The following is a 24,200-nucleotide window of genomic DNA, read 5'->3' as shown; positions in this document are numbered from 1 at the left end:
GACCGGAATTGCCGCGAATCCCAAAAATCCGCGGGCTCCGCGCTGGCCCTGGGGACACCGGGGGGGGGGCCCAAAGGGTCCCCAAAATGTCCCCAAAATGTCCCGGGGGTGTCCCCGTGTCCTGGGCGTGTCCTGGGCGTGTCCTGGGCGTGTCCTGGGCGTGTCCCCGCTGTCCCCCCCGTGTCCCCCCCGATGTCCTCCCCGTGTCCCCACCGTGTCCCCGCTGTCCCCCCAGGCCGGGAGGCGTCACCGGAGCCGCCGCGAGGTTCCCGAGCGAGGCCCGAGGATTCCAGGGGCGGATCCGGGACCGGCACCGGGCCCGCCAAGGTCAGCGGGGCCGCCCGGGCCCTCCTGGGACCCCAGCCCCACCCTGACCCCACCCCCAGCCCCACCCTGACCCCAGACCCACCCTGACCCCAGACCCGTGTCCACCCCCAGACTCAGACCTGTGTCCATCCCCTCCTGCAGACCCCACAGCCACTGCCCTGACCCCACACCTGGTGTCCAGCCCCACCCTGACCCCTGACCCCTGACCCCATGTCCAGCCCACCCCCAGTGTCCAGCCCCGTGTCCAGCCCTGCCCTGACCCCTGACCCCATGTCCAGCCCACACCCGCTGTCCAGCCCTGCCCTGACCCCACACCCAGTGTCCAGTCCCTGACCCGGTGTCCGGCCCCACTGACCCCCAGCCATGCCCAGCCCTGTGTCCATCCCTGTGTCCATCCCTGCTGCCCCCTGACCCCTGCCCCCTGACCCCTGCCCCCTGCCCCCTGACCCCGGCGCTGTCCCGGCGCAGATGGAGCCCGAGGAGACGCGGGAGCTGCTCCTGCCCAGCTGGACGGGCAGCGGCTCCCACGGCATCACCATCGCCCAGACCGACGACGGCGTCTTCGTGCGCCGCGTGCAGCAGAACTCGCCGGCCGCGCGCATGGGCGTGGTGCAGGAAGGTGGGCGGGGCGCAGGAGGGTGGGCGGGGCGCACCTGGGGGCTCTGGGCGCACCTGGGGGCTCCCTGCACACCTGGGCTGGCCTGGGGGCACCTCAGGAGCTTCTGTCTCAGTCCCTGTGGGTGCTGACCCCTGGTTCAAGCGTTTCGGGTTCAAATCTTCAGGGTTTGGGGGTTAAAATTGGAGTTTTGGGGGTTTGGGGCATCTCAGGAGCTTCTGCCTCCTCTGGCGACCCCGCGGGCACCCGGGTGGGGACAGGGCCCCCTTCCCTCAGAGTTTTGGGGTTCAAAATGGGATTTTTGGGGTTGTTTGGTCCATTTTGGTGGCGCTCAGGAGCTTCTACCTCTGCGCCCATGGGCGATGACCCCGGGGTCGCTTGGGTGGGCACAGGGGGGTCCCTGCCCATGTCCCCCCTCCCCAGGCCCTGACCTGGCCCCCTGTCCCCATGGGTCCCTGGGGTGGCCGTGGAGGTGTCCCCAGCCCCTGACCCGCTGTCCCCATGGGTCCCTGGGGTGGCCATGGAGGTGTCCCCAGCCCCTGTCCCTTGTCCCCAGGGTCCCTGGGGTGGCCATGGAGGTGTCCCCAGCCCCTGTCCCTGTGGGTCCCTGGGGTGGCCATGGAGGTGTCCCCAGCCCCTGTCCCTGTGGGTCCCTGGTGTGTCCCCAGCCCCTGACCTGGCTGTCCCCTGTCCCTGTGGGTCCCTGTGGGTCCCTGGGGTGTCCCCAGCCCCTGACCCGCTGTCCCCGCTGTCCCCCTCGGTGTCCCCAGGGGATCAGATCGTCGGCGCCACCGTTTACTTTGACAAGCTGCAGTCGGGGGAGGCGGCGCAGCTGCTGCAGAGCCTGGGCCAGCACACGCTGGGGCTGCGGCTGCAGCGGCGCGGGGACCGCTCGCCCACGGCCGGACACGGCTGCGGCCACGGCTGCGGCCAGCCCGGACACGGCCACGGCTGCGGCCAGCTGGACTTGGTGCCCGGCAGCCCCGAGGTGGTGCTGGTGAGTGAGGAGGAGGAGGAGGAAGGAGGAGAATGGGGATGAGGGTGAGGATGATGAGGATGAGGATGGGGATTAGGACAAGGACAGAGATGAGGATGATGATGGGGATGATGCTGGGGATGATGATGATGATGATGATGATGAAGGGCACGGCAGGCAGCCGTGTCCCTCTCTCACCATCTCCATGCCCCGCAGAGCGGTGACGATGAGGATGGGGATGGGGATTAGGACAAGGACAGGGATGGGGATGAGGATGATGATGAGGATGATGATGGGGATGATGATGAGGATGATGATGAAGGGCACGGCAGGCAGCAGTATCCCTCTCTCACCATCTCCGTGCCCCGCAGAGCGGCGATGATGAGGATGGGGATGGGGATGGGGATGGGGATGAGGATGATGATGAGGATGATGATGATGATGATGATGAAGGGCACGGCAGGCAGCAGTATCCCTCTCTCACCATCTCGGTGCCCCGCAGAGCGGCGACGATGAGGAGTACCGGCGCATCTACACCACCAAGATCAAACCGCGGCTCAGGAGCGAGGAGGGCCCCGAGGCCGAGGGGACGCAGAGCAGAACCATCACGGTCACCCGCAGGGTCACCGCCTACACCGTGGACGTCTCCGGCCGCGACGGCGACCTCGCCCTCGCCGACGTCCGAGCGGGGCCGGGCCACCCGCCCGGGACGCCCGAGGGGCTTCACCTGAGCCAAATTCCCGCTGGAGAAACTGGAAAATCCCTGCCGGGCTGGAAGGGCCCCGGGGCCTCGCCGGCGTCGCCGCGGGTGGAGGCCAACGGACAGTTTGGGGAGCTGGACGGGTCCCTGCCCGTGGCCGGAGGGGCTCCGTGTCCCCACGGGGAGCTCAGCGGCTCCTCCCCAGTGGACGTGGGGAAAGTCAAGATCCCGACGCTAAAAATCCCCAAATTCGGGTTCCAGGCTGGCGGCGAAGCTCCGGCCCCGCAGGTGGACGTCACCGCCCCGGTGCCACAGGTGGACGTGGCGGTCAAAGGTGCCACCAAGGTCCCCTGCCCTCCACCGGACGTAGAGGTTCCAGCCACGGATGGCGCCAAGGGGAAAATCAAAATCCCGCACTTGACCTTCCCCAAATTCACCGCCCAGGGCGACGGCGGCGCCGCCGTGGATGTCCCCAAGGGCGTGGCCGTCCCCAAGGGCGTGGCCGTCCCCGAGGGCGTGGCCCTGCCCGAGGTGGCCCTGGAAGGAGAATGGAAAGGCCCCACCTTCAAGAAGGTGGAAACGCCCCAAATTTCGCTGTCGGACGTGAACCTGAACCTGAGGGGCCCCAGAGGGGAAGGGGACCCCAAAGGCCTCGGCCCCAAGGGGCTCCAGGTGGAGCTGAAGGGTCCCCAGGTGGACGTGGCCGGGCCTGGGGGCGGCCTGAAGGGCGTGGAGGTGGACGTGAAGGGGCTGAAGGGAGGAGTGGACGCGTCCGTGCCCACCCTGGGGGGCGAAGTGAGGGGGCCACAGCTGGACCTGAAAGGGCCCCAAATTGGGGTGGGGGTGCCCGAGATGAGCATCAAGAGCCCCCAGGTGTCCGTGCCCGACGCCGACCTGAGCCTCAAAGGGCCCGGAGTGAAGGGAGCTCTGGATGTTTGCGCCCCAAAACTGGAAGGGGAACTGAAGAGCCCCGGGCTGGACATCAAAGGGCCCAGAGTGGAGGTGGGGAGCCCAGAAATGGAGATCCAGGGGCCCGAGGGGAAACTGAGGTTCCCCAAGCTGAAAATGCCCAAATTTGGGGTGAAGGGAGAGAGCCCCAGCGCCGAGGTGACCCTTCCCAAAGGGGGCGTGGACGTCTCCTGCCCCAAGGTGGACGTCAGCGCCCCGAGCGTGGACATCAAAGGCCCCAAGGTGGACGTTGAGGCGCCCGAAGTGGACGTGCACGGCCCCGAGGGGAAATTCAAGATGCCCAAATTCAAAATGCCCAAATTTGGGATGCCCGGGGTGAAAGCAGAAGGTCCCGAGCTGGACGTGAACCTCCCAAAGGGCGGCGTGGAGGTGTCCGGCCCCAAGGTGGACGTTGAGGCGCCGAGTTTGGACATCCAGGCCCCCAAAATCTCCGTGCCGGACGTTGGGGTGACCCTGAACGGTGCCAAGGCCAGCGGCGACCTGGACGTGTCTGTGCCGGGTTTGAAGGGCCCCGAGCTGGACATCAAAGGCCCCAAAGTCGAGGTTGAAGCGCCAAATTTGGACGTTCAAGGCCCCGAGGGCAAACTGAGGTTCCCCAAGATGAAAATGCCCAAATTTGGGGTGAAGGGAGAGAGCCCCGAGCTCGAGGTGACCTTTCCCAAAGGGGACGTGGACGTTTCGGGCCCCGGCGTCGCCGTTGAGGTCCCCGGCGTGGACCTGAAGGGCCCCAAGGTGAAGGTGCCCGAGGTGGGCATCAAAACCCCCCAGATCTCCATGCCCGACATCGACCTGAGCCTCAAAGGGCCCAAAGTCAAGGCAGATTTGGACGTTTCCACCCCAAAACTGGAAGGGGAGCTGAAGACCCCCGGGCTGGAGGTCAAAGGGCCCAAAGTCGAGGTTGAAGCGCCAAATTTGGATGTCCAAGGCCCCGAGGGCAAACTGAAGTTCCCCAAGATGAAAATGCCCAAATTTGGGGTGAAGGGAGAGAGCCCTGAGCTCGAGGTGACCCTTCCCAAAGGGGAGGTGGACATCAGCGCCCCCAAAGTGGACATCAACGCCCCCAAAGTGGACATTTCTGCCCCCAAGGTGGACATTTCGGCCCCCAAAGTGGACATTTCGGCCCCCAAGGTGGACATTTCGGCCCCCAAAGTGGACATTTCTGTCCCCAGCGTGGACGTGGAAGGGCCGGAGGTGAAAGGGAAAGGCCTCAAGTTCAAAATGCCCGAACTCAACGTTCAGACCCCCAAAATCTCCATGCCCGATGTGGATCTGGGCTTGAAGGCCCCGAAAATCAAAGGGGACCTCGGAATTTCTGGGCTGAAGGGCCCGAAGATCGACGTGAAAGGCCCCAAAGTGGATGTGGAAAGTGCCAAAATCGACGTGCAAGGTCCCAAGGTGGATGTGGAAGGTCCCAAGGTGGATGTGGACGTGCCTGAGGTGGACGTGGAGTGTCCAGAAGGGAAGATGAAAGGCCCCAAATTCAAGATGCCCAAACTCAACATCAAATCCCCCAAAATCTCGATGCCGGACGTGGATTTGAACCTGAAGGGACACAAAGTGAAGGGAGAGGTGGACGTGTCCCTCCCCAAGGTCGAAGGTGACCTCAAGGGGCCGAAGGTGGACGTGGAGGTCCCGGACGTGCACCTGGAGGGTCCAGAGGCCAAACTGAAAATGCCCAAAATGAAATTGCCTCATTTCAACGTGTCCGGCCCCAAAATAGAGGGGCCCGAGGTGGACGTGACCCTGCCCAAAGGAGAGGTGGACGTCTCGGGGCCGGAGGTGGACATTGAGGGTCCAGAGGTGGACGTTGGAGGAGTGGAAGGGAAATGGAAAGGTCCCAAATTCCGGATGCCCAAACTCAACATCAAATCCCCCAAAATCTCGATGCCGGACGTGGATTTGAACCTGAAGGGACCCAAAGTGAAGGGAGACGTGGACGTGTCCCTCCCCAAGGTGGAGGGGGAGTTGAAAGCTCCAGAAGTGGACGTCAAAGGCCCCAAGGTGGACGTGGAGGTGCCCGGCGTGGATTTGGAGGGGCCGGAGGGGAAGATCAAAGGGCCCAAGTTCAAGATGCCCGAGATGCACATCAAGACCCAGAAGATCTCCATGCCCGACGTGGACATCAACCTCAAGGGCCCCAAAATCAAGGGCGATGTGGACGTGTCCCTGCCAAAGCTGGAGGGTGACCTGAAGGGGCCTGAACTGGACATCAAAGGCCCCAAAGTGGACATTGAGGCTCCTGACGTGGACATTCATGGTCCAGAGGGGAAATTCAAGATGCCCAAGTTCAAAATGCCCAAATTTGGGATGAAGGGAGAAGGCCCCGAGGTGGACGTGAACCTCCCAAAAGGAGACCTGGATGTGTCCGGCCCCAAGGTGGACATTGAGGGGCCAGAGGTGGACATTGACCTCCCCGAGGGGAAGGTGAAGGGCCCCAAGTTCAAGATGCCCGAGATGCATTTTAAGACCCCCAAGATCTCCATGCCCGACATTGATTTGAATCTAAAGGGTCCAAAACTGAAGGGAGATGTCGATGTCTCTGTACCAAAGCTCGAGGGTGACCTGAAAGGCCCCGAGATTGACCTGAAGGGCCCCAAAGTGGACATTGAAGCCCCTGACGTGGACATTCACGGCCCTGAGGGGAAATTCAAGATGCCCAAGTTCAAAATGCCCAAATTTGGGATGAAGGGAGAAGGCCCCGAGGTGGACGTGAACCTCCCAAAAGGAGACCTGGAAGTGTCCGGCCCCAAGGTGGACGTTGAGATGCCGAGTGTGGACATTGAGGGCCCCGAGGGGAAGGTGAAAGGCCCCAAGTTCAAGATGCCCGAGATGCATTTTAAGACTCCCAAGATCTCCATGCCCGACATTGATTTGAATCTAAAGGGTCCAAAACTGAAGGGCGATGTCGATGTCTCTGTACCAAAGCTCGAGGGTGACCTGAAAGGCCCCGAGATTGACCTGAAGGGCCCCAAAGTGGACATTGAGGCTCCTGATGTGGACATTCATGGTCCAGAAGGAAAATTCAAGATGCCCAAGTTCAAGATGCCCAAATTTGGGATGAAGGGAGAAGGCCCCGAGGTTGATGTGAACCTCCCGACAGGAAACCTGGATGTGTCCGGCCCCAAGGTGGACATTGAAGGGCCAGAGGTGGATGTGGAGCTGCCAGAGGGGAAGGTGAAGGGTCCGAAATTCAAAATGCCCGAGATGCACATCAAGGCCCCCAAAATCTCCATGCCCGACGTTGATTTTAACCTGAAGGGCCCCAAACTGAAGGGTGACATCGACGTTTCTGCTCCAAAGCTGGAGGGTGACCTGAAAGGCCCCGAAATTGACATCAAGGGCCCCAAAGTGGACATTGAGGCTCCTGATGTGGACATTCACGGGCCTGAGGGGAAATTCAAAATGCCCAAGTTCAAGATGCCCAAATTTGGGATGCCTGGGGTCAAGGCAGAAGGTCCCGAGGTGGACTTGAACCTCCCAACAGGAAACCTGGATGTGTCCGGCCCCAAGGTGGACATTGAAGGGCCAGAGGTGGACATTGAGGGGCCAGAGGGGAAGGTGAAGGGTCCGAAATTCAAAATGCCCGAGATGAACATCAAAGCCCCCAAGATCTCCATGCCCGACATTGACTTCAACCTGAAGGGCCCCAAGGTCAAGGGTGACATCGATGTCTCTGCTCCAAAGCTGGAGGGTGACCTGAAAGCCCCAGACATCGACATCAAGGGCCCCAAAGTGGACATTGAGGCACCCGACGTGGACATTCACGGGCCTGAGGGGAAATTCAAGATGCCCAAGTTCAAGATGCCCAAATTCGGGTTGAAGGGAGAAGGCCCCGAGGTGGATGTGAACCTCCCAAAAGGAGACCTGGATGTGTCCGGCCCCAAGGTGGACGTTGAGATGCCGAGTGTGGACATTGAGGGCCCCGAGGGGAAGGTGAAAGGCCCCAAGTTCAAGATGCCCGAGATGAACATCAAGGCCCCCAAGATCTCCATGCCCGACATTGATCTGAACCTGAAGGGCCCCAAAGTCAAGGGGGGCGTTGATGTCTCCGTCCCCAAGCTCGAGGGTGACCTGAAGGGGCCTGAACTGGACATCAAAGGCCCCAGAGTGGACATTGAGGCACCTGACGTGGACATTCACGGGCCTGAGGGGAAATTCAAGATGCCCAAATTCAAAATGCCCAAATTTGGGATGAAGGGGGAAGGCCCCGAGGTGGACGTGAACCTCCCGACAGGAAACCTGGATGTGTCCGGCCCCAAGGTGGACATTGAAGGGCCAGAGGTGGACATTGACCTCCCAGAGGGGAAGATCAAAGGCCCCAAGTTCAAGATGCCCGAGATGAACATCAAGGCCCCCAAGATCTCCATGCCTGACATTGACCTCAACCTCAAAGGCCCCAAACTCAAGGGGGGCGTTGATGTCTCCATCCCCAAATTGGAGGGCGACCTGAAAGCTCCGGATGTGAACATTAAAGGTCCCAAGTTGGATGTGGACGTTCCTGAGGTGGACGTTGAAGGTCCCGAGGGGAAGTGGAAGGGCCCCAAGCTCAAGATGCCTGAGATGAACATCAAGGCGCCGAAATTTTCTCTGCCTGATGTCGACCTGAACCTGAAAGGTCCCAAAGTGAAGGGAGACGTGGGCGTGTCTGCCCCAAAAATAGAAGGTGACGTGAAAGTGCCGGATCTGGAGTTGAAAGGACCCAAAGTGGACGTGGATGTCCCCGATGTGGAGCTGGAGTGCCCCGAGGGGAAGATCAAAGGGCCCAAGTTCAAGATGCCCGAGATGCACATCAAGGCCCCCAAGATCTCCATGCCCGACTTTGATCTCAACCTCAAGGGCCCCAAAGTGAAGGGAGACGTGGATGTGTCCGTCCCAAAAATTGAGGGAGATTTGAAGGCCCCAGACGTCGACATCAAAGGCCCCAAAGTCAATGTGGAGCTCCCCGACGTGGAGCTGGAGTGCCCTGAGGGGAAACTGAAGGGCCCCAAGTTCAAGATGCCCGAAATGCACTTCAAAACCCCCAAAATCTCCATGCCCGACATCGACCTCAACCTGAAGGGCCCCAAACTCAAGGGGGATTTGGACATTTCTGCTCCGAAACTGGAAGGTGACCTGAAGGGCCCAGACGTGGACATCAAAGGTCCCAAGGTGGACATCGAAGCCCCTGATGTGGACACTGACCTCCCCGAGGGGAAGGTGAAGGGCCCCAAGTTCAAGATGCCCGAGATGCACTTCAAGGCCCCCAAGATCTCCATGCCCGACTTCGATCTGAACCTGAAGGGCCCCAAGGTCAAGGGTGACGTGGATGTGACCGTGCCGAAGCTTGAGGGGGACCTGAAAGGGCCGGAGGTGTCGCTGAAAGGTCCCAAAGTGGACGTGGATGTCCCCGATGTGGAGCTGGAGTGCCCCGAGGGGAAGATCAAAGGCCCCAAGTTCAAGATGCCCGAGATGCACATCAAGGCCCCCAAGATCTCCATGCCCGACTTTGATCTCAACCTGAAGGGCCCCAAACTGAAGGGAGACGTGGATGTTTCTGCTCCCAAGCTGGAGGGTGACCTGAAGGGGCCTGAACTGGACATCAAAGGCCCCAAAGTCGATGTCAACCTCCCCGACGTTGACCTGGAGTGTCCTGAGGCGAAGCTGAAGGGCCCCAAGTTCAAGATGCCCGAGATGAACATCAAGGCCCCCAAGATCTCCATGCCCGACATTGACCTCAACCTGAAGGGCCCCAAATTAAAGGGGGACGTTGATGTCTCTGTTCCAAAGCTCGAGGGTGACCTGAAAGCCCCAGACATCGACATCAAAGGCCCCAAAGTCAACGTGGACCTCCCCGATGTGGAGCTGGAGTGTCCCGAGGGGAAGATCAAAGGCCCCAAGTTCAAGATGCCCGAGATGCACATCAAGGCCCCCAAGATCTCCATGCCCGACGTTGATTTCAACCTGAAGGGCCCCAAAATCAAGGGTGACATCGACGTCTCTGCTCCAAAGCTGGAGGGTGACCTGAAGGGGCCTGAACTGGACATCAAAGGCCCCAAAGTGGACATTGATGTGCCAGATGTGGACATCCACGGGCCTGAGGGGAAATTCAAGATGCCCAAATTCAAAATGCCCAAATTTGGGATGAAGGGAGAAGGCCCCGAGGTGGACGTGAACCTCCCAAAAGGAGACCTGGATGTGTCCGGCCCCAAGGTGGACATTGAAGGGCCAGAGGTGGACATTGACCTCCCAGAGGGGAAGGTGAAGGGCCCCAAGTTCAAGATGCCCGAGATGCATTTTAAGACTCCCAAGATCTCCATGCCCGACATCGACCTCAACCTGAAGGGCCCCAAATTGAAGGGGGACATCGATGTTTCTGCTCCTAAGCTGGAAGGAGACCTGAAGGGCCCTGAAGTTGACATCAAGGGCCCCAAAGTCAACGTGGACCTCCCTGATGTTGATCTGGAAGGTCCCGAGGGGAAGATCAAAGGCCCCAAGTTCAAGATGCCCGAGATGCACATCAAGGCCCCCAAGTTCTCCATGCCTGACGTTGATTTCAGCCTGAAGGGCCCCAAAGTCAAAGGTGACATCGACGTTTCTGCTCCAAAGCTGGAGGGTGACCTGAAGGGCCCCGAAATCGACATCAAGGGCCCCAAAGTGGACGTTGATGTGCCAGATGTGGACATTCACGGCCCAGAAGGAAAAATAAAATTCCCCAAATTCAAAATGCCCAAATTTGGGATGCCTGGGGTCAAAGCAGAAGGTCCCGAGCTGGACGTGAGCCTCCCGACAGGAAACCTGGATGTGTCCGGCCCCAAGGTGGACATTGAAGGGCCAGAGGTGGACATTGACCTCCCAGAGGGGAAGGTGAAGGGCCCCAAGTTCAAGATGCCCGAGATGCACATCAAGGCCCCCAAGTTCTCCATGCCCGACGTTGACTTCAACCTCAAAGGCCCCAAACTGAAGGGCGATGTCGATGTTTCTGTTCCCAAACTCGAGGGTGACCTGAAAGCCCCAGACATCGACATCAAAGGCCCCAAAGTCGATGTTGATCTCCCCGACGTTGAGTTGGAGGGGCCCGAGGGGAAGATCAAAGGCCCCAAGTTCAAGATGCCCGAGATGCACATCAAGGCCCCCAAGTTCTCCATGCCCGACGTTGATTTCAGCCTGAAGGGCCCCAAAGTCAAAGGTGACATCGATGTCTCTGTCCCCAAGCTGGAGGGTGACCTGAAGGGCCCCGAAATCGACATCAAGGGCCCCAAGGTGGACATTGAGGCACCTGACGTGGACATTCATGGCCCAGAAGGAAAAATAAAATTCCCCAAGTTCAAAATGCCCAAATTTGGGATGCCTGGGGTCAAGGCAGAAGGTCCCGAGGTGGACGTGAGCCTCCCGACAGGAAACCTGGATGTGTCCGGCCCCAAGGTGGACATTGAAGGGCCAGAGGTGGACATTGAGGGGCCTGAGGGGAAGATCAAAGGCCCCAAGTTCAAGATGCCTGAAATGCACATCAAGGCCCCCAAGATCTCCATGCCCGACATCGATCTGAACCTGAAAGGCCCCAAACTGAAGGGCGATGTTGATGTTTCTGCTCCAAAGCTCGAGGGTGACCTGAAAGCCCCAGACATCGACATCAAGGGCCCCAAAGTCGATGTTGATCTCCCCGACGTTGATCTGGAAGGGCCTGAGGGGAAGATCAAAGGGCCCAAGTTCAAGATGCCCGAGATGCACATCAAGGCCCCCAAGATCTCCATGCCCGACGTTGATTTCAGCCTGAAAGGCCCCAAAATCAAGGGTGACATCGACGTTTCTGCTCCAAAGCTGGAGGGTGATCTGAAGGGGCCTGAACTGGACATCAAAGGCCCCAAAGTGGACATCGAGGCCCCCGACGTGGACATTCACGGCCCAGAAGGGAAAATCAAAATGCCCAAGTTCAAGATGCCCAAATTCGGCTTTTCTGGGCCCAAACTGGAAGGCCCTGAGGTGGACGTGAACCTCCCCGAGGCCGAGGTCAGCATTTCGGGTCCAAAAGTCGACGTTTCTGTCCCCGAGCTGGACGTGGAAGGCCCCGAAGGGAAACTGAAGGGCCCCAAGCTGAAGATGCCGGAGCTGCAGTTCAACGTCCCCAAGATCTCCATGCCCGACATCGACCTCAACCTGAAGGGCCCCAAACTGAAGGGCGACCTCGACGCTTCTCTGCCCAGCGTGGAGGGCGAGCTGAAGGGCCCCAAAGTGGACATCAAGGGGCCGGAGCTTGAGCTGGAGGGGCCGAAGGTGGACCTGGAAGGAAAAGCTAAAAAATCCAGGTTTAAACTCCCCAAGTTTGGCTTTTCTGGCCCAAAAGTTCAAAGCCCCGAGGTGGATGTGAAGGTTAAGAAGCCTGAGGTGGAACTGTCCGGGCCGAAAGTCGAGGTCCAGGCTCCGGATTTGGACGTGCAGGGAAAATCCAAGGGCTCCAAATTCAAAATGCCTTTTCTGAACATTTCTTCACCCAAAGTGTCAATGCCGGACGTGGAGCTGAACCTGAAGGGGCACAAGATGAAGGGGGAGTTTGACGTGTCCACCCCCAAACTGGAGGGGGAGCTGAAGGGGCCTGAGGTGGACATCAAGGGCCCCAAGGTCAACATCGAGGCCCCCGACGTGGACGTTCACGGCCCGGAGGGGAAAATCAAAATGCCCAAGTTCAAAATGCCCAAATTTGGTGTTCCTGGGTTTAAAGGGGAGGGGCCAGAGGTGGACGTGAACCTGCCCACAGGAGAACTGGACGTGTCCGGGCCTAAAGTGGACATTGAAGGTCCGGAGGTGGACATTGAGGGGCCAGAGGGGAAGATCAAAGGCCCCAAGTTCAAGATGCCCGAGATGAACATCAAAGCCCCCAAAATTTCCATGCCCGACATCGACCTCAACCTGAAGGGCCCCAAAGTCAAGGGGGACGTGGACGTGTCCCTGCCCCAGGTGGAGCTGAAGGGACCCAAGGTGGACGTGGAAGTTCCCGACGTCGATGTCGAGGGTCCGAAAGGGAAAATCAAAGGCCCCAAATTCAAAATGCCCGAGATGAACATCAAAGCTCCCAACCTGTCCATGCCGGACCTGGACCTCAACCTGAAAGGCCCCAAGGTCAAAGGGGGGGTGGACGTCGATCTGTCCGCACCAAAAATCGAAGGGGACCTGAACTTGCCGGACGTCGACATCAAAGGCCCCAAGGTGGACATTGAAGGGCCAGAGGTGGACATTGAGGGGCCAGAGGGGAAGATCAAAGGCCCCAAGTTCAAGATGCCCGAGATGCACATCAAGGCCCCCAAAATCTCCATGCCTGACGTTGATTTTAACCTGAAGGGCCCCAAACTGAAGGGTGACATTGACGTTTCTGCTCCAAAGCTGGAGGGTGACCTGAAGGGGCCTGAACTGGACATCAAGGGCCCCAAAGTGGACATTGAGGCACCCGACGTGGACATTCACGGGCCTGAGGGGAAATTCAAGATGCCCAAATTCAAAATGCCCAAATTTGGGATGAAGGGGGAAGGCCCCGAGGTAGACGTGAACCTCCCAAAAGGAGACCTGGATGTGTCCGGCCCCAAGGTGGACATTGAGGGGCCAGAGGTGGACATTGACCTCCCAGAGGGGAAGGTGAAGGGCCCCAAGTTCAAGATGCCCGAGATGCATTTTAAGACCCCCAAGATCTCCATGCCCGACATCGACCTCAACCTGAAGGGCCCCAAATTGAAGGGGGACATCGATGTCTTGGTCCCCAAGCTCGAGGGTGACCTGAAGGGACCCGAAATTGACATCAAGGGCCCCAAAGTCGATGTTGATCTCCCCGATGTTGATCTGGAAGGGCCTGAGGGGAAGATCAAGGGCCCCAAGTTCAAGATGCCCGAGATGCACATCAAGGCCCCCAAGATCTCCATGCCCGACTTTGATCTCAACCTCAAGGGCCCCAAAGTGAAGGGAGATGTGGACGTGTCACTGCCAAGCGTGGAAGGAGACCTCAAAGGGCCAAAGGTGGATGTGAAAGGCCCTGAATTTGATGTTTCTGCCCCAGATGTTCAAATTGAGGGCCCTGAAGGGAAGATCAAAGGCCCCAAGTTCAAGATGCCCGAGATGCACATCAAGGCCCCCAAGATCTCCATGCCTGACTTTGATCTCAACCTGAAGGGCCCCAAACTGAAGGGAGATGTTGATGTCTCTGTCCCCAAAGTGGAAGGGGACCTGAAAGCCCCAGACATCGACATCAAAGGCCCCAAAGTCGATGTTGATCTCCCCGACGTGGAGCTGGAAGGGCCCGAGGGGAAGATCAAAGGGCCCAAGTTCAAGATGCCCGAGATGCACATCAAGGCCCCCAAAATCTCCATGCCTGATGTTGATTTCAACCTGAAGGGCCCCAAAATCAAGGGCGACGTGGACGTGTCCCTGCCAAAGCTGGAGGGTGACCTGAAGGGGCCTGAACTGGACATCAAGGGCCCCAAAGTGGACATTGAGGCTCCTGACGTGGACATTCACGGGCCTGAGGGGAAATTCAAGATGCCCAAATTCAAAATGCCCAAATTTGGGATGAAGGGGGAAGGCCCCGAGGTGGACGTGAACCTGCCAAAAGGAGACCTGGATGTGTCCGGCCCCAAGGTGGACGTTGAGATGCCGAGTGTGGACATTGAGGGGCCAGAGGGGAAGATCAAAGGCCCCAAGTTCAAGATGCCCGAGATGCACATCAAGGCCCCCAAAATCTCCATGCCCGACATCGACCTCAATCTGAAAGGCCCCAAGTTGAAGGGCGATGTCGATGTTTCCCTTCCCAAAGTTGAAGGAGACCTGAAAGCCCCAGACATCGACATCAAGGGCCCCAAAGTCAATGTGGACCTCCCCGACGTGGACCTGGAAGGGCCTGAGGGGAAGATCAAAGGCCCCAAGTTCAAGATGCCCGAGATGCACATCAAGGCCCCCAAAATCTCCATGCCCGACGTTGATTTCAACCTGAAGGGCCCCAAACTGAAGGGTGACATCGACGTTTCTGCTCCAAAATTAGAGGGTGACTTGAAAGGCCCCGAAATCGAAATCAAGGGCCCCAAAGTGGACGTTGATGTGCCAGATGTGGACATTCACGGCCCAGAAGGGAAAATCAAAATGCCCAAGTTCAAGATGCCCAAATTCGGCTTTTCTGGTCCGAAAGTGGAAGGTCCCGAGGTGGACGTGAACCTCCCAAAAGGAGACCTGGATGTGTCCGGCCCCAAGGTGGACATTGAAGGTCCAGAGGTGGACATTGACCTCCCAGAGGGGAAGATCAAAGGCCCCAAGTTCAAGATGCCCGAGATGCACATCAAGGCCCCCAAGATCTCCATGCCTGACATTGACCTGAACCTGAAGGGCCCCAAGGTCAAGGGGGACGTGGACGTGTCCCATCCCAGCGTGGAGGCAGAGCTGAAAGGGCCCGAGGTCAACGTCACTGGCCCCGAGGTGGCCATGGAGAGCCCCGAGGGCAAATTCAAACTGCCCAAGTTCAAGATGCCCAAATTCTCCATGCCTGGGTTCAAAGGGGACGGGGTGGACGCTGACCTGAGCCTCCCCAAGGGTGACGTGGCCATTTCAGGCCCCAGCGTGGACCTGGAGGCTCCTGAGCTGAGCGTGGACGGGAAAGTCAAAGGTCCCAAATTTTCCATGCCCGAGATGCACATCAAGGCCCCCAAGATCTCCATGCCCGATGTTGACTTCAACCTCAAAGGCCCCAAAGTGAAGGGGGACATCGATGTTTCTGTTCCCAAACTCGAGGGTGACCTGAAAGCCCCAGACATTGACATCAAGGGCCCCAAAGTCAATGTGGACCTCCCCGACGTTGAGTTGGAAGGGCCTGAGGGGAAGATCAAAGGGCCCAAGTTCAAGATGCCCGAGATGCACATCAAGGCCCCCAAAATCTCCATGCCTGACGTCGATTTCAACTTGAAAGGCCCCAAACTGAAGGGTGACATCGACGTTTCTGCTCCAAAGCTCGAGGGTGACCTGAAGGGGCCTGAACTGGACATCAAAGGCCCCAAAGTGGACATTGAGGCACCCGACGTGGACATTCACGGTCCAGAGGGGAAATTCAAGATGCCCAAATTCAAAATGCCCAAATTTGGGATGAAGGGTGAAGGCCCCGAGGTGGATGTGAACCTCCCAAAAGGAGACCTGGATGTGTCTGGCCCCAAGGTGGACGTTGAGATGCCGAGTGTGGACATTGAGGGCCCCGAGGGGAAGGTGAAAGGCCCCAAGTTCAAGATGCCCGAGATGCACATCAAGGCCCCCAAGATCTCCATGCCCGACGTCGATTTCAACCTGAAGGGCCCCAAAATCAAGGGTGACATCGACGTCTCTGCCCCCAAGCTGGAGGGGAACCTGCAGTGCCCGGATGTCGACCTCAAGGGCCCCAGAGTGGACATTCAGGCCCCGGACGTGACCCTGGAAGGGCCCAAGGTGAAGATGCCCGAGATGCACATCAAGACCCCCCAGATCTCCATGCCCGACATCGACCTCAGCCTGAAGGGGCTGAAGGTCAAAGGCGACGCTGACCTGCACGGCCCCAGGCTCGAGGGGGGCCTGAAAGGCCCCGAAATCGACATCAAAGGCCCCAAAGTGGAGCTCGAGGGCCCCGCGGTCGACGTCGATGGTCTGGAGGGGAAGGTGAAGCTGCCCAAAATGAAAATGCCCAAATTTGGCTTGAAGGGCGAAGGTCCCGAGCTGGACGTGAACTTGCCAAAGGCCGAGGTGGATCTGTCTGGGCCCAAGGTTGATCTCAGCCTGCCAGAGGTCAACGTTGAAGGTCCGGAGGGCAAAGTGAAAGGCCCCAAACTGAAAATGCCCGAAATGCACGTGAACGTCCCCAAAATCTCCATGCCCGAGATAGACTTGAACCTGAAAGGCCACAAAACCAAGGGCGGCTTTGACATTTCCACCCCAAAGGTGGAAGGTCACCTGAAAGGCCCCGAGGTCGACCTCAAAGGCCCAGAGTTTGGGGTCAAAGGCCCGGAATTTGGGGTCAAAGGCCCCGAAGTTGACGTTGAATGTCCGGATGTGAACGTCGAGGTTCCAGAAGCCAACATCAAAGCTCCCAAGTTCAAAAAGTCCAAATTCGGGTTTGGGATGAAGACCCCCAAGGCTGAGGTGGATTTACCTGAGGCGGAGCTGAACGTGGAGTCACCCGAGGCCCACCTGTCCGCCAAGGGCAAGAAGAGCAAGTTCAAGATGCCCAAAATCCACATGAGCGGCCCCAAAGTGAAGGGCAAGAAGGGGGCGTTCGAGGTCAGCGCGGCCGGGGCCGAGCTGGACGCGGAGCTCAGCGCCGCCGGCCCCGACGTGAAATCCCCCAAGGGCAAGAAACCCATGTTTGGGAAGATCTCCTTCCCGGACGTCGAATTTGACCTGAAATCGCACAAATTCCGCGGGGAGGCCTCGGCGGGGGCCCCGAAAGTCGAGGGCGATCTGGAGGTCAAGGGCGACCTCAACGTGGACGTGGAAGGCCCCGAGGTGAACCTGAAGAGCCCAAAACTGAAACTGCCCGGGGTCCAGGTGGGCGCGGGGGACGCGAAGGTCGGGGGGGAGCTGAAGGGAGCCCCCGGGATCGGCGTCGAGGTGAAAGGACCAAAAGTGAAAGGTGAATTCGGCGTGGGCGGGGCACAACTGGAAGGTCCCGAGGTCAACCTGGGATGGCCCAAGGGGGGCAAAACGGGTTTGGGGCTGGAAATGCCGGACGTGAGCTCGGAGGTGGACGTGAAGCTCAAAGGGCCCCAGATCTCCGGAGCTGAGCTGGAGGGGAACCTGAAAGGACCAAAATTAAAGGGAGATTTGGACATTTCGGGCTCCGTGGAAGGGCCTGGGGTGGGCCTGGACCTCGGCGGCCTCGGGGGGAAGGTGAAGCTGCCCACGGTGAAGACCCCGACCCTGGAGGTCCAGGGCGGCAGCCCCTGCTCCGTCCAGTCCCCGGGGGCCAGCCTGGACCTCCAGGGGCCCTCGCTGGACGTCTCTGGCCTGGATGTGGATGTCAACACGAAAGGACCAAAGTTGAAAGGAGAGGTTGGCGTCAAATCCCCCCAGGTGTCGGCGGACGACGCCGGCTTTGAGATTTTGGGGGGCACCATCAAGCTCCCGTCGCTGAAGCTGCCCCAGTTCAGCATCTCCAGCCCCGGAGGGGACGCGGGGCTCGCTCTGGAGGGGCCCCAGGTCAAGGGGGGGCTGGAGGGCCCCGAGGTGGAGCTGAAAGGGCCGAAATTCTCCTCGCCGGACGCTGAGCTGAGGCTGAAAGGACCAAACGTGGACGTGGCCGGTGATATCAAAGGGTCAAAGGTCAGCGTGGACGCCCCTCACGTCCACCTGGAGGCTCCGGCCATGGAAGTGTCCGGCTCGGGGCTGAACCTCAACGTGAAGGGGCCGAAGGTCAAAGGTGGGGTTGAGGCCACGCCGCCATCAGTCAGTGCCGCTTCCGGAACCTTCCACGCCTCCTGCCCCAAGCTGGGCGCCGAGGGCGGCCAGGTCAAGGTGTCCTTCCCCAAGCTCCGCATGCCCAAATTCGTCTTCTCGGAGCCCGAGCCCAAGGGCCGCGAGGTCGGCGTGGACGTCGAGTTCCCCGAGGCGGAGCCGGACGAGGCCGAGGCGCGGCTGAAGAGATCCAAGATCAAGATGCCCAAGTTCAACTTCTCCAAGCAGAAAGGCCGGGCCGGCGGTGGTGGTGCCACCCTGGGGTCCCCCGAGGCCGCGTCCGGGTCGGCGTCCGGCTCCAAGGCCAGCCTGGAGGGCGAGCTGGAGGCCGAGGCGCCCTCGGGCAAGGCCAAGTTCTCGCTGTTCCGCGGGAAGAAGTCGCGGCCGCGCTCGTCGTCCTTCAGCGAGGCCGAGCCCGAGGGCGCCCGGCAGCCCCGGGGCAAATTCGGGACCTTCGGGGGCATCGGCTCCAAGGGCAAGGGCAGCTACGAGGTGACCCCCGGCCACGAGGACGGCGCGAGGTCGCCCCAGGCCGCCCGGCTCTCGTCGTCGTCGTCGTCGTCCGAGGGCGGCGCCCGCGCCGGGGTCCGGCTGCCCGAGCTGGAGCTGGCGGTGGCCAAACGCAAGGAGTGACCGCTGGGGTGGTCAGCGAGTGACCGCCGGGAGGTCAGGAGTGACCACTGCAGGAGCGACCATCTGGAGGCCATGAGTGACCATTGGAGGTCATGAGTGACCACCTGGAGGCCATGAGTGACCACTGGAGGCCATGAGTGACCACCGGAGGCCATGAGTGACCACCTGGAGGCCATGAGTGACCGCCTGGAGGCCATGAGTGACCCCTGGAGGCCATGAGTGACCACCGGAGGCCATGAGTGACCACTGGAGGCCATGAGTGACCACCGGAGGCCATGAGTGACCCCTGGAGGTCATGAGTGACCATTGGAGGTCATGAGTGACCACCTGGAGGCCATGAGTGACCACCTGGGATGGCCACCAGGAGGTCATGAGTGACCACCAGGAGGTCATGAGTGACCCTTGAATGGTCATGAGTGACCCCTGGAGTGGTCAGCAGTGACCCCGGGGGGGGGTTGTACATAGCCCTGCCCCGAGGGACCCCCACGTGTACAGAGTGGGGGGGAGGGGCTGGGGGTCCCCCCCTCCCCCCGGATTTTGGGGTCCCTCCCCCCCCCCCCCGCCAAGAGCTTCTCACTTCTTCTCTCCCAATTTATCTTTTTTTTTTTTTTTTTTTTTTGATATTTTTATTGGGGTTTATTTTTGTGTCCCCCATTTTTTTCCTCCTCCTCCTCCTCCCCAAAATATTTTCAGTGTTTGGTTCGTGGAAATGTGGAAATTAATTTTTTTTTCCCTTCCATTTTAACCTTTTTTTTTTCTTTTCTTTTTTCTTTTTTTTTTTTTTTTTTTTTTTTTTTGCGGGGCTGGAGGTTCTGCTGGGTCAATGGATTTATTCAAAATTTGGGGGGTTTGTTTTGGTTTGTGAAAGAAATGAAACCAAAACTGTGGGTTTTTTATTAAAAAAAAACCCTATCCAAAACCATATTAAAAAACAAAGCAAAAATATGGATTTACCTAAAAAAAGAAGCCAAATAAAATGGAATTACTTAAATAAACCAAAGTAAAAATGTGGATCCATTAAAAAAAAATTGGAAAAATTAACATAAAAATAAGTTAAATAAAAGAATCAACAGAGGAAAAATTTGGTCTGTTAAGAAAATAAACCAAAGAAATGGGGAACAATTAAAAAATAAAATTGATTTAGCCAAAGAAATAAACCAAATAATGTGGATTTTTTCAGCAGAATAAACAAAAAAAGTGGATTTATTACTAAAATAAACAAATATATGGATTTATAATTAGATAAACCAAAACCATGTATTTATTAATAAAATAAACAGCAAAAAAGGATTTATTAATAAAATAATCCGAAGAAAATGTATTTATTACATAAAATAAACAAAAAAATATGGATTTAACACATAAAATAAACCAAAACCATGGATTTATTACTAATATAAAGCAAAACCATGGGTTTGTTATTAAAAATAAACAGAAGAACGTGGGTTTATTATTAAAAATAAACCTAAACCGTGGATTTATTACTAGAAACAAACCAAATAAACCAACTGTGACCTCTGGGATGGATCAGTGTCCCCTGAGCTGGGAAATTCCATCCGTGGCACAAGACCCGGAGCTCGAATGACTCCAGCAGGGCGAAGCCAGCCCAGAGCCGCTCCCCAGGGTTATTTTTACTTTATTTTCATTTTATTTTCCTTTTTTTAAGCTGTTTTATCGCTGTTTTTGTTGTATTTGTTACATCCTTTGTACTATAATTTGATAAATATCCGTCTCGTTTATCCCCATAGTTTAAAAGGATCGTCTGGGGTAAAGTTTTGTTTGTGAGGAATTTTTTTTTTGGGGGGGAAAATTTTAAATAAATTAAATTAAAAATAAAACTTAAAAAAAAAAAATAACCCTCAGAAAATGGAAGAAACCTTTTCCCTTTGCAGCACTTTAACGCCGATTAACGGGAGAAAATCCGGGGTGGAAAACGCAAATAAAATTTGTTTATTAACCGCGACTTTGGTGCACTTTGGGTCATTTTGGGCTCCAATTTGGGGATTTTTCGCTCCAATCGGATCCTCCCGCTGGATTTGGGGGTCCCAACCCCCCCAACCCCAAAATTTGGGATCCTGTCCCCTCTCCCATCTCGAATTTCAGGTCCCCTCCCCCCACCATGGCTCCGCCCCCTCCCAAATTTGGGATTTCCCCTCCCCCTATTGCCCCTCCCCCCCAGGCCCTTTCTGCCCCTCCCTCTCCCCAAAAATCCCCCCCACACTTTGGTTCTCCCGCCCGCGGGGGGCGCTGCTGCGCATTCCCCCACAAAATGGCGGACCGGAAGTCGGCCATGTTGCCCTGGTGCACGACGGGTGCTGTAGTCCCATAAACCACCACCACTTCCGGCCACGTCCTTCCGATGCACGATGGGAACTGAAGTTCAAATTTCGAGGCAGAACCGGAAGTGGCCTGGCGGCCATGTTTTCCCGAGGCATCATGGGAGCTGTGGTTTTTAAATAAGGGCGGAAATTCGGCCATGTTGGCACCCGATGCATGCTTGGAGCTGTAGTTTGCTGCCGTAAACAACCCAGGCGGGGTCTTGGCCTCGTGCGCTGGGTTTTACTGGTCCGGACTGGGGGCAGCTGCTTGCCCCGCCCCCGTGACATCACCCACACAGAGGCATCATGGGTAGGTGGCCAAATTTACTGAGGGACGGTCACGCCCAGGTCCAGGGGGCGTCCAGGTGTCCATGGAGGGTCCCCAGGTGTCCACTGGAAGGTCCTCATGTGTCCCAGGTGTGTCCCCAACTCCGTCAGGAGTCCCCAGGTGTACAGGACAGGTCCTTCATGAGGTTCCCAGGTGTCCCCGCTGTCCCCAGGTGTGTATGGGAGGTTCCCAGGTGTGCTCAGGTGCTCAGCAGCGCCGGTCAGAGTTGGGATATTTCAGTTTGAGCCCCCGTTTGAACTCCCGGAAGCGCTGGCGGTTGAGGCCCAGCTCAGCCTCGCGCCCCTCGTGGAACCCGCCCGGCTCCTTCCAGCCCCGGTGGGTGACGAAGGCCCCGTCCAGCACCGCAAACCGGAACCCGGCCACGTGCAGCTCGCAGGCCTGGGGGGGACAACGGGGGGGTCAGGGGCCACAGAGAGACCCCATGGAGCCCCAGAGACCCCCCCAAATCCCACAGAGACCCCCACAGAACCCACAGAACACCCCAAGAGCAGAACCCCCAGCCCCCAAGGCCACCCCATGGTCACCCTACAGCCACCATGACCACCCAAGGCCACCCCATGACCCCCAAGACCACCCCAATGTCACCATGACCACGCCATGACCCCCAAGGCCACCAGGGCCACCCCAACACCACCATGCCCACCCCATGACCCCCATCCCCACCCCACGGCCACCATGCCCACCCCATGACCCCCATCCCCACCATGCCCACCCCATGACCCCCATCCCCACCCCACGGCCACCATGCCCACCCCAAACCCCCTCCCACTCCCCCATTCCCGCCATTCCCCCGTCCCTGACCTGGCTGATGCGGTTGAAGCCGTACTGCAGGAAGCCCTCGTCGAAGGGGGGCACGCCGCGGGCGGGGGCCACGTAGAACGGCTCCCAGGGGTCCCTCCAGGGCACCTCGTAGGCCACGCGCAGCCGGGGGGGGCCCGGGGGGGCCGGGGGCAGCCCCCGCCAGCGGCCGAAGGCGGTGGGGGCCTGGCAGGGCGGGCAGAGCCCCCCGTAGAACGGCCGGGCCTCCCCCGCCCCCCAGAGCCGCAGCAGCTCCGCCTTGGAGCCCGGGGGGGGCCCCGAGCCCCGCAGCTCAAAGGCCGGGAGGACAAAGAGGGCCCGGGCCCAGGGGGGGGCACCGCCGGCCTGGGGGGCGCTCGGGGTGTGGGGGGCACTCTGGTTATGGGGGGCACTCAGGGCATTGGGGTCACCCAGAGTTTTGGGGTCACTTAGAGTGTTGTGGTCACTCTGGGCATTGGGGTCACTCAGGCTATTGGGGACCCCCGAGGTGTTGGGGACCCCCAACCAACTTTGGGGGACGGGAGCCCCCAAAGTTTTGGGGTTCCCCAAATCCCCCTGAGCGCCCCCATTTTTAGGGTCCTGTTCCCCCCAGTTTTTGGGGTCCATCCCGCCCTGTCCCCCCCAGTTTTTGGGGTCCAGGCCCCCGCTCCGCAGCAGCTCCAGGAACCCCTCGCGCAGCCCCGGGCTCGGCTCCACGTCCGCGTCCACCATGAGCACGAAGCGCCCCCAGAACTGGGGCGGGGGTCCCGGCCCGGGCCCGCCCCCCGCCGCCCCCTGCCAGGCCACGTTCCTGAGCAGATTCCCGGGGTACGGCGCCCCCAAAGCGTAGCTGGGGGGGTCGGCGGCCGCCAGCCGGGCCAGGGCCCCCCGGCACCCCCCGGGCCATCTCTGGGGGGGGCTCTGGGGGGGCGGCACTCGGGGCGGGGGTCCCGCCGCCCCCTGCACCACCTGCAGCCTGAGCCGCCCCCTCAGGGCCCGGCAGGGCCCGCCCAGGGCCCCGAGCAGCTCCTGGAGCCCCCCCCGGGGCTCCCCAAACACCGCCAGGGACAGCGGCCCCCCCCAGGCGCCGCCCCGGGACCGGGACCCCCCCAGCGCCGCCGCCGCCCGCCCGGGGCTCCCGTGCGCCGCCAGCACCAGCTCGGGGCGGGGGGCGCGGGCCCAGCCCGGGGGCGCCCCCAGAACGTCCCAGAACACCCGGAACGACCCCGAGGCGTCCAGGACCCCCCTGGGCGGGCGCGGGTGCGGATGGGGGGCGCGGGAATGGTGGGGAGGGGGCGGCAGCGAGCGCAGGTAGAGGGTCTGGAGCAGGGCCAGGGCCCCCAGGAGCCACGCACAGCCCCCCAAAACACGGGCACGGGACATGGGCGGCACCGGCTTACACTGGGGGGGACCGGGGGGATTTGGGGGGCACTGGGGGGATTTTGGGCACTTTGGGGGGCAGATTGGGGGCACCGAGCGCACTGGGAGCTACTGGGGCTCGCTGGGAGGGGTCAGAGGGGGCACTGGGGGATACTGGGGGGGACTGGGAGGATTCTGGGGGTCGCTGGGGCCGGCGCGGAGCCGGGACCAGTCCGGCATGGTGGAACCAGTACGGGGATACTGGGACCAGCTCGGGGTTACTGGGACCAGCTCGGGGTTACTGGGACCAGCTCGGGGTTACGGGGCAGGGTCTGGGGGCAGTTCCGGGCCGATCGGGACCAGTTTGGGGTCGCTGGTGCCAGTTTGGGGTCACTGGGACCAGTCCGGGACTCACCGCGCTGCGCCGGAGCCGGGAGGGGCTGCGCATGCGCGGGGCGGAGGAGGCGGGGCCCCACGCACAGGGGGCGGAGTTATGCAGATTAGCCCGTGCTGCGTGATGGGCGCGGTTTCACCGCCAGGGGGCGCGGTTTGAGCGTTGTGGGCGTGGTTTCTGCGCCGGGGGCGGGACCCCCGGGACCCCCAAATTCCAACAAATCCTCCCCAAATCCTCCCCAAATCCCCCCCAAATCCTCCCAAATATTCCCCAAATCCCCTCAAAGTCCTCCAAATCTCCCCAAATCCCCCCCAAATCCTGGTGTCCCCCCCAAATTCCGGCTCATTCCGACCCCTGGCTCCTCCCC

At 59.5% G+C, this 24,200-nt stretch overlaps 2 protein-coding genes across 2 annotated transcripts; one reads left to right on the top strand and one right to left on the bottom strand.

Moving 5' to 3' along the window:
* The first annotated feature begins 795 nt into the window (after positions 1 to 795).
* AHNAK (AHNAK nucleoprotein) lies at positions 796 to 20,599 on the top strand. The gene is made up of 3 exons (XM_077172447.1): positions 796 to 946; positions 1,714 to 1,940; positions 2,422 to 20,599. The coding sequence occupies exons 1-3, from the start codon at positions 796 to 798 to the stop codon at positions 18,634 to 18,636; spliced, it is 16,593 nt and encodes a 5,530-aa protein (XP_077028562.1). The 3' UTR covers positions 18,637 to 20,599.
* A 659-nt stretch (positions 20,600 to 21,258) lies between these two features.
* Positions 21,259 to 23,901, bottom strand: B4GAT1 (beta-1,4-glucuronyltransferase 1). Its single transcript, XM_054654038.2, has 2 exons — positions 22,105 to 23,901; positions 21,259 to 21,681 (listed from the first exon to the last, which is right to left on the bottom strand). The coding sequence occupies exons 1-2, from the start codon at positions 23,461 to 23,463 to the stop codon at positions 21,490 to 21,492; spliced, it is 1,551 nt and encodes a 516-aa protein (XP_054510013.2). The 5' UTR covers positions 23,464 to 23,901; the 3' UTR covers positions 21,259 to 21,489.
* Between the last annotated feature and the right edge of the window lie 299 nt (positions 23,902 to 24,200).

Source organism: Agelaius phoeniceus, chromosome 38, assembly GCF_051311805.1.
Source record: "Agelaius phoeniceus isolate bAgePho1 chromosome 38, bAgePho1.hap1, whole genome shotgun sequence".
Taxonomy (NCBI): domain Eukaryota; kingdom Metazoa; phylum Chordata; class Aves; order Passeriformes; family Icteridae; genus Agelaius; species Agelaius phoeniceus.
This window is presented reverse-complemented; position numbering and strand designations above follow the sequence as displayed.

What these genes read in the sequence shown, in the direction of transcription:
- B4GAT1 (XM_054654038.2), bottom strand. Translation starts at nt 23,463, where the DNA reads ATGTCCCGTGCCCGTGTTTTGGGGGGCTGTGCGTGGCTCCTGGGGGCC. An exon ending in GCTTCAACCGCATCAGCCAG is followed by an intron (nt 21,682 to 22,104) that starts GTCAGGGACGGG and finishes TGTCCCCCCCAG; the next exon opens with GCCTGCGAGCTGCACGTGGC.
- AHNAK (XM_077172447.1), top strand. Translation starts at nt 796, where the DNA reads ATGGAGCCCGAGGAGACGCGGGAGCTGCTCCTGCCCAGCTGGACGGGC. An exon ending in CATGGGCGTGGTGCAGGAAG is followed by an intron (nt 947 to 1,713) that starts GTGGGCGGGGCG and finishes CGGTGTCCCCAG; the next exon opens with GGGATCAGATCGTCGGCGCC. An exon ending in GCAGCCCCGAGGTGGTGCTG is followed by an intron (nt 1,941 to 2,421) that starts GTGAGTGAGGAG and finishes GGTGCCCCGCAG; the next exon opens with AGCGGCGACGATGAGGAGTA.